Raw genomic sequence first — 8,947 nt, 5'->3', positions numbered from 1 at the left:
GGGACCTGGGGGGAGAAAGGCAGGAGGGAACGGAGGGATGGGGGGAGGCAGGCATGGAGGGGCGGGAGGGGGGCGCAGGCAGCGACGGGGAGGACGCAGAGACCCGGGGGGGGGGCGTGTGACAAGGACCTGTCGCGGGGAGAAAGGCAGACACGGACCGAGGGGAGGTGGGGGGGGGGACAGCTAGGGAGCAGCGGGGAGGAGGCAGGGGGTGTAGGCAGGGAGCTGCCGGTGGGAGGCAGGCAGGGGTGGTGGCAGGGGGGCGGGCAGGGCCGCCCCCGGCCCCACGTGGCTCGGGGGACACGCCGGGTTTATAAGGCGTCCGCGGCCGCTGGGGGGTGGGGGGGTGCGGGAGGCGGCGGCGGCGGCGCTGGGCGGGAGCGGGACTCGAACCCGCGGCGCTCGGATGCGTGAGGTTGCCGCGGCGGGGCCAGGGCCGGCCGCGGGCCATGGAGCTGCCCACGGAGCTGCCCACGGCGGCCGGTACCGCCTGGGGCAACGGCACCGGCTGGGTCCCCCTGCCCGGCCACGGGGCCAACGACACGGGGCCTCAGCGGGCCAAGAACGCCACCTCCATCCTCATCGCCATCGTCATCACCGCCCTCTACTCCGTGGTGTGCGTGGTGGGGCTGCTGGGCAACGTCCTGGTCATGTACGGCATCGTCAGGTGAGAGCGGGGCGTCCCGCAGGCACCCCACGCCGGAGGGGGCGAGAAGGGGGAGCGAGGGGGTGTCTGGGGTTGGGGGGGGGATGGGGGGAGCGGGTGCAAGAGGGGAGCGTGCGCTGGGGGTGAGTGAATGTGCACCGAGGTGAGCGTGCGTCGAGTGTGAGACGGCAGCCGGAGTCACTGCGCACCGGGGGGGAGTGTGCGCCAGGACTGGGTGTGCACCGGGGGGTGAGTGTGCACTGGGGGGTGAGTGTGCGCCAGGACGGGGTGTGCACCGGGGGGTGAGTGTGCACTGGGGGGGTGAGTGTGCGCCAGGACTGGGTGTGCACCGGGGGTGAGCGTGCACCTGGGGGTGAGCGTGCACCATGTGCAAGAAGTGAGATGGCAGCAGAAGCGAGCGTGCACCGGGGGTGAGACGGCAGCAGGAGCAAGGGTGGGCACGCACCGGGTGCTCGTGAGCAGGTAGCACCGGGATGGGTGTAGCCGAGAGGTGTGATGTGCGTGAACAGCGTGTGTGTGAACACACACACACACACACACACACACACACACGTGTGCGGAGGATGTCCAGGTGCTGTGCGAGAGGTAAAAAGCAAAGACTGTGCGCGGAGCAGCACGCGAGTGGGCATTTGTGGGGGGGGGGGGGAAGCTGGGGGACACACCCCGACCCCGGCATCCGCGCGTTCCTCACCCCCGCGTGAGGACCTGGGGGAAGAGGAGCCGCAGGGCTGGTCACGCCGTGGTTTGGGAGAGGTGACAGGCTGGGGGATGGTTATTTCCAACACCCAAATGCCACCGCTAAGAGCTGCCCTGTTCGCGGGGAGGCTCCCGAATCCCCGAGCACCCACCCCGCCGCCGGGGGAGAGGGGCTGGTGGGATCCCACTTGTACCAACCCCCCCTCCATCGCCGTGACCTGAGATGCTCAGGGCACGAATTACCCGCCCCAGCCCATTCCCGGCCCCGCTGCGAGCTCCTGTTCCTGCCTTCGGCATCTCCCGCAGCCGCTGACTCCTGCCTTTCTCTAACAAAGAGCAGGAGCCCGCATCGCCCAGCCCCAGCTCACACCGCGCCCGACCCATCCTCAGCACCCCCCCGCCAAGCTCCTAGTACCGACCGCCACAGCGCAGAGACCCCCCCTCACGTCCCAGGGGACCCCGAACCCCGCTTTGGCTCCGTCCGGCATCACAGGGGGAAAGCAGGCGCCGGGGCTGGTGGAGGCACCTCTGCGGAGGCTTTCCCTGGGCAGGGAGGGGGGTTCTGCTGGGTTTTGACACCCCGGGACAAGCTGCAGGACCCCAACGCCCCCCCTTTTGGCAGATGGGGCAGGGTGAGACGCTGCTGCGTCCAGGCCAGCGCTTCTGCCGGGGTGCGAAAGATCCTGCCCGTAGGAAGAGCCCCTTTATCCGAGCCACTGGTTGATCCTCTCTGGGTCAGACGGGTTAACGTGGCCAGGGCTCGAGTTAATACGGGCCAATAAAGCCAAATCTCGCAGACCACCACCAGGGCCCCCCCCGCCGTGGTCCCCAGACCCCCCCACCCCGGTCCACTGCGGGATGGCAGCGGAGCGGGAGCTGCGCTCACCATCTACACCCCGCTGTCGATGGGGCAGAGCCTTCACCACCTCCGGCCCGGCAGGACGGAGCGGTCGTCTGGCCCCCTCAACGCACCCCATCCCACACCCGAGGGGGCTTGTCCTGGGGTGGGGGGGGGCCGGGGAGAATTCATGGTGTAAATCCCAATTCCCATCACCCCAGGAATTACTGTAACCCCAGCCCAGAGCCACAACCCCAGGGCCAAATCAAAACCTGTGGCTGGATTTAGGCAAAACCCCCCCGCACACACCCCCCCGCCTCCCCAAATCCTCATTTTTTTAACCATTTCCATTCTCCCCCCCGCTTCCCCCCGGTGCTTGCAGTCCGTAAGGGTCCTTACAGGAGGGTCAGCACAGCCTGGCAACTGCCTGCGCACGAAACAAATGCGGTGACTCACCGCGGGGGAAGGAACCCAGCCTGAAACGTGCCCACCAGCCCCGCTGGGCTGCCCATCACCCTTGCGTCTGGCTCCCCCCTTGCCGGGTAGCTCCGCTCCCGTGTATTTTTAACCATGGGAGAGGGTGGGTGGCAGGGCGGGGGTGTCGCTCCCGGACCCTACCTGATGCCAGAGGGGATTTTTCATCGACTCGAAGCGGCTTCAGTGAAAAAAAAAAGAAAAAAATAATCGGCCCTAGACTGAAAAAGCAAATGAAGGTAATTGTCGCAGAGGCATACGCCACGTACGGTGTCACGGTGAAGGATGAGCGTTATTAGACCCCCTCCAGCTGGTGCTGCTCTCGGAGAAGAGGGAAGGCATTTCGAAGAGAAGGTTTTAACGTGCAAACAACGTCCTCCCTATTTAACTCACCGACGTCGCCTTAGAAAGCCTGACTGCAGCATCCCCGCATCCCGCCACCGGCGTTTCCAGCCCCCCGTTTTCCAGCCCACCGGCTGATACTGGAATTAAATGCGTCTTAATTAAACGGAATTAAATGCCGTCCTCCGAGCCGCTGGGGCCGTGGGGAGCCACAGAGCCCGGCATGTGCCTTTGTCCCTTGCGTGGCCGAGACCGGCTGGAGTTTGTCAGGTGTTCGCTGGCAGAGCTGCTCCACGTTGGTTTGGGCTGGGACCGGTTCAGCGCCGCTGGGGAACCCCGTATCCATGTGGGATAGGGCTGTGAAATGGGATGGGCTCGGGTTCAGACCTCCCTGCCGGGGAGATGCTGGGAATCTGCCTTGCGGCCCTGGGGGATGTCTCCTGGCGTCACCTCCCGCCGCCGCCAGCCTGCGGGCACAGCTGGAGCGCGTCCTGCGGGGCTCGGGGACCTCGGCGTCCCCGGGGGATGCTGAGGATGCCGCAGAGGCCGTGGGTGCCAGGGAGCGGGTACACGCAGGACCCTGTGCCGTGGCCCCGGCTGAGCTCCCCAAAGGGACACCTCGGACACCCAGCACCCCGAGAGCCGAGCACAGCCCGGACCCAAAGCCCCCGGGGAGCTCAGCCAACCCCCCCACCCCCAGCACCCTCCGACAGCCCTGACGGCGACCGGCATTGCAATTACCGCTGCATCGTCGTCAGACGCTTTTAAAAAACACCCCTGGAAGCCAATTCGCAGCTGCGAGCTCAGGCTTGCGAGCGCCCACGGCCCCCCAGAGCCCACCAGCCCCTCGCCAGCCCCCCCCAGGGGCTGCCAGGGCGTCCCTTCGCTGGGCGCAGGCTTCGTTCAACGGGACTCTTTAAACCCAAGGCTTAAAGCTTTTTAGCGTCTCCAAGAGTTTTGCAAGGGGTTTCTTTCGCTTATTTATTTCCACCCCCCCCCCCGGAGAGGTTTGGCGAGCTAAGGGGGAACGCAGACGCCGGCATCGCCGCCGGGATGCCGGGATGTGGAGCCGCCCTGCGCTCGCTCCGTCCCTTCGAGCATCATCCCTCCCTCACACACCTCCCAGATTGTTTCGTTCAAGGGCGTAACTTCCCAATCAAGGCACCGGCTTAATTGCGATGGGTTTGGCGACGGCTTTGGCAGCCCCCGGCAGCTCCATCAGCAGGAGCGGCCGGTTGGCTCTGCTGCGGTGGGATAAACCTGGAGCGACGGCTTCGTTTGTAGCTCTGGCGGGGAGGGGGGGTCACCACGATGGACCCCCCCACCCACCCACCCCCCCACCCCATGCAGTGGGTTTGACCCTCAGCCCAGTCCTGGAGGGGGTCAAATCCTGCCCCAAAACCCCAGCGCCGGGGGATAAATTAAGTCATCCTCATCATCCCAGTCATCCTCATCATCCCGCTTCATCCCCATCATCCCGGTTCATCCCCATCACTGCTTTGCCCCCACCAGAACAGCCCCATCCTGCCCCAGGGAGGGGGCTACAGCCCCGGCCCCCCCCGCCATCTCTCAGGGGGTTGGGGACACGTTTACCCCGCACGGCCGAGCACGGCGTGAATAAGGGATTTTTTTTCCCCACTTTACTCGAAAAGCAGAGATCAAAGAAGTGTGAATCTACCCGAAACGACTATTTTTTAATTTTTTTTTTAAAACTAGGTGAGGCAAAAACCTGACAATAACACAAATTCTCAGGTTGTTGTTTAACCTGGAATGAAACTTTTTTCTAAGAGACGCCTTCGCAAAAGAGCTCGGAACATAACGCTGAAGAGAACTGAAAAGGGCTTTTCAAGGAAAAGACTTTTTTTTTTTTTTAATGCCATATTTAAAATTAAAAAAAAAACAACCCAAAAAACCGAGTTCAACTCAAATATTTCCACCCTCGGGCAAGGGGCCGCCATTTGCAGCGGAGGTGGATGGGGAGGGGACGCCGTTGGAGCTGGGTGCCACCCCAGCTGCTGTTTTACCCCCAAGAGAGATGGGGTTTGCAGCCTCCGTCTCCTGGCTCTACCGTGTCTTTCCCCCCCCCGACCCCCGTCGGCACGCTCTCCTGACCCTCCTGACACGGAGAAATGGATAAAACGAAGGGAATTGATGTTATCGGCAAGCCCAGGAATGCTTTTCCGACGCCAACCCGCTCTCCTGGTCTCCAGCTTGGGTGGAAGAGCATCAACCACCCGAGATCGGAGCCGTTCGATGCCCTCACCCCAATTTACTCCACGTACCCCGTCACGCCATGGGGTTCTGCCGGCCGGACCAGTATCTTTTCATCTGGCAACCAAGGGGTTGTCTCCCCCCATGCACCAGGGCCGAATTCAGCCCCTCCTCTGTTGAGGACCCCCACCCCGGGGATGCTACGGGCAGGTTTCGCCAGGCACGGAGAGGCTTGTCTTCAAACCGACGCTTTTGGTAATTAATGAGGGTGCATCTAAATGAGCTCGGGGCTGCGGGGAATGCACCGGCTGGATGGGAGCGCACGGGGAGGGTTGGAGCCGCTGGCGTAGCCCTGACTTCAGCCTCGCAAACAACCCGGCGGGGAGGGGGAGAGGGCTGCAGAGCCCCCACCCCAACCCCAAAGTGTTGTCCGTTGGGGACCCCCAACAGCCCCGTTGGGAGCAGGGATGAGCTTCCATTTCAAACCAGCTGTGCCATTCAAGGCATCACCTTGAGCAACACCTGCAGGGCTGGATGCCCTGAGGACATAGAACCACAGAATCCCAGAATGGTTCGGGTTGGAAGGGACCTTAAAGCCCACCCAGTGCCACCCCCTGCCCTGGGCAGGGACACCTCCCACCAGCCCAGGTTGCTCCAAGCCCCGGCCAACCTGGCCTTGAACCCCTCCAGGGACGCACCCTTCCCCAGCACCCACCAAAACGATGCCTCATCCCTTCAGGAAGGGTTTTTGGCACCCAGGACCGGGCGTTTCTCTTACCGGGATGTGACGAGGACCAGAGCCGGTGTGCCAGCCACGGGTGGCCGCAGCCCTTGACGAACACCCTGGGGGACGCGGCACCGTACCCCGAGCCACGTGGCGTGGCCGAGGCAGCCAGGCTTCCCCAAAGGCTCTGGAGCTCCAGCCTGGCTAATTGGGCTGCTTCCAGATGGCCTGTTTCCGGGGGTAATCGATCCAATTTCTGCAAGTAAACTCGACAGGGAAGCAAGCTAGATAATCACAATTTACTGGGTGGAAAATCAGATATAAAGGAGGTTTCAGGAGGTAAAAGGACATTGTGCAACTGATTCGGGGAAATGGAGTAAATCGATTTAATTAGAGAAGCGACTCCTCTGAAAATTTCTGCAGATTTCCTTTGAATAAAGGCAGCCACGGGAATGAGTGTCCCCTCCCTGGTCAGGTAAGGGATAGCTGCTTCGGCAGGTTCTAAGCCACGTTCTGCAGGTGCTGGATAAGGTCTCATGTGTGCGTGTGACCCCCTGCTCAGGCACCAGGCCTTCAACACACACTAAAACCATGCACGAACCCAAGTCCTTTCTCAACGTGCTCCTTGGGGTCCATCCAAAAAGGTGCTGAGCACGGCCACGCTGCAGAAGGGCACGTTGCAAGCATGTACCTTTGCCCACCGAGGGTGATGGCACCTTGCGAGCAGCCAAGGAAAGCCAGGCGGTGTCCCCTCCTCATCACTTTGACTGCCCACACACATACTTGGCCATGGTAAGCCAGCCCTGACCATCTGGCCTTCTCTGCCACCCCCAGGTACACCAAGATGAAGACAGCCACCAACATCTACATCTTCAACCTGGCCCTGGCAGACGCGCTGGCCACCAGCACGCTGCCCTTCCAGAGCGCCAAGTACCTGATGGAGACCTGGCCCTTCGGGGAGCTGCTCTGCAAAGTTGTGCTCTCCATTGACTACTACAACATGTTCACCAGTATCTTCACCCTCACCATGATGAGCGTGGACCGCTACATCGCCGTGTGCCACCCAGTTAAGGCCCTGGATTTCCGCACGCCAGCCAAGGCCAAGATCATCAATGTCTGCATCTGGGTGCTCTCCTCCCTCATCGGCGTGCCCATCATGGCCATGGCGGTCACCAAGTCAAAAGGCAAGTGGCTTCTGGGGAAAGGTCCCCTCCTGTCCCATCTGTGACCCTCCTGGCAAACCCTGATTCTGCAGCAGGTTTGAGCTCAGGGATGGGCACACCTCCGTGAGGCCGTAACCATGCCCTGCCATGGAAAATCCTCACGGTGTTATTTTCCATCTTGGCTGCAGAGGTTGGAAACAGTCCCAGAAACTGTCTTCCCGCTTCCCCATCTCCAGTCCAACCAGTGCCTCTCCCCAGCTCCTGGCACGCAAATCACGTGCCTAAAACCACCCCCAATGGTGATGCAGAGTCCCCGGCTGGCCCACGCTAAGGTCTGCAGCTCCCGTGTGAGGACACCAGCCCTTGGCTGCTAGGAAAGCTCTGGGCATCTTGAGGAAGTGGACAGGTTTCAGTGGAAGGTGACATGGGGACATGTCCACCACGGGGGTGGGGAGGGGACAGCGTGGGGATGGCCCAGGAGGCTCTGCAGGGAGCAAGTCCCTGGGTCACTGCACCCACTACATCCCATCGGCACCCCAAGGGCAGGGGGCTGGTGGCACAAAGCGCCTGGGGAATCTCTCCAAAGAGCTGGTGGGTGGGCATGGGTCTCCTTGTGTTTTTATCAAGCATGGACATGCCCCAGCCATGACCAAGCAGACGGTATTCATGGCAGACACTCCACCGGCTCCCTCTTTGATCGTCCTCTCTCCCACAGATGGGATGGTGCTGTGCACGCTCCAGTTTCCCGATCCTCCCATCTACTGGGACACCGTGACCAAGATCTGCGTCTTCATCTTCGCCTTCATGGTCCCCATCTTGGTCATCACCATCTGCTACGGGCTGATGATCCTTCGCCTGAAGAGTGTCCGCCTCCTCTCAGGCTCCAAGGAGAAGGACCGCAACCTGCGGCGCATCACGCGCATGGTGCTGGTGGTGGTGGCAGCCTTCATCATCTGCTGGACGCCCATCCACATCTTCGTCATCATCTGGACGCTGGTGGATATAGATAAGAAGAACCCCTACGTGGTGGCCAGCCTGCATTTCTGCATCGCCCTGGGTTATACCAACAGCAGCCTCAACCCCGTCCTTTACGCTTTCCTGGATGAAAATTTCAAGAGGTGTTTCCGAGAGTTTTGTCTGCCTTTCCGAGCCCGCGTGGACCAGAACAGCTTCTCCCGTGCCAGAAACACCACGCGGGAGCGCGTCTCCACCTGCACCCCTTCTGAAGCCCGCAACAAGCCGGCATGACTAGACGTGGGCAGCCTCCAAGGGGGCTGCCGGGGCCACGGAGGGGACGACCTGCACTCAGAAGTGACCCAGGTCACCACCACGGAGCTCTAGCAGAGCGGTGGCCTCAAAGACTTTTTCATCTCGGAGAACCGAGGATGGGGGAACATCCCATGACCCAAGTCATGTAGGGAGAGGACCAAAAGGAGAAGCAACCTGGGCAGAGCTGCTCTGCTGCTGCTCCCACCGCGGCTGGGGAGATCCGACGGCCCCATACACCCACCAAGGGCTGTCACCCTCCGACACGTGGCTGTCAGCAAAGCCCAGGCATCCTGGGACACCACGGTTGCAATGACCATGTGCTTCTCCTCCTGCATGGGCCAAGGCGGCATCGCAGTCTGAACAAGGGGCGAAACGCTCCCACGGCAGAAGGGGACTGTGTCGGGGGGCGATGCCACGTCATGGGACCTCACTCCATCCCCCTCCGAGCTGTGTCCAAAAACCAGACGGAGACGGGAAGAGAAAACGATGCCGCTTCAGAGACAGTGTTATCAAAGAGCTCCACATCCATAGGAAAAATTTTACTGGAGTCCTTCAAACCGGGA

The 8,947-nt window shown here is 61.7% G+C and overlaps 1 protein-coding gene across 1 annotated transcript; it reads left to right on the top strand.

Moving 5' to 3' along the window:
• Positions 1 to 355: 355 nt before the first annotated feature.
• On the top strand, positions 356 to 8,380 carry OPRD1 (opioid receptor delta 1). The gene is made up of 3 exons (XM_063356046.1): positions 356 to 667; positions 6,787 to 7,136; positions 7,831 to 8,380. Exons 1-3 carry the CDS (start codon positions 450 to 452, stop codon positions 8,361 to 8,363), a joined length of 1,101 nt encoding a protein of 366 aa, XP_063212116.1. The 5' UTR covers positions 356 to 449; the 3' UTR covers positions 8,364 to 8,380.
• Positions 8,381 to 8,947: the final 567 nt, after the last annotated feature.

Source organism: Chroicocephalus ridibundus, chromosome 19 (genome assembly GCF_963924245.1).
Source record: "Chroicocephalus ridibundus chromosome 19, bChrRid1.1, whole genome shotgun sequence".
Classification (NCBI taxonomy): domain Eukaryota; kingdom Metazoa; phylum Chordata; class Aves; order Charadriiformes; family Laridae; genus Chroicocephalus; species Chroicocephalus ridibundus.
This window is presented reverse-complemented; position numbering and strand designations above follow the sequence as displayed.

What these genes read in the sequence shown, in the direction of transcription:
- OPRD1 (XM_063356046.1), top strand. Translation starts at nt 450, where the DNA reads ATGGAGCTGCCCACGGAGCTGCCCACGGCGGCCGGTACCGCCTGGGGC. An exon ending in GTCATGTACGGCATCGTCAG is followed by an intron (nt 668 to 6,786) that starts GTGAGAGCGGGG and finishes TGCCACCCCCAG; the next exon opens with GTACACCAAGATGAAGACAG. An exon ending in GGCGGTCACCAAGTCAAAAG is followed by an intron (nt 7,137 to 7,830) that starts GCAAGTGGCTTC and finishes TCTCTCCCACAG; the next exon opens with ATGGGATGGTGCTGTGCACG.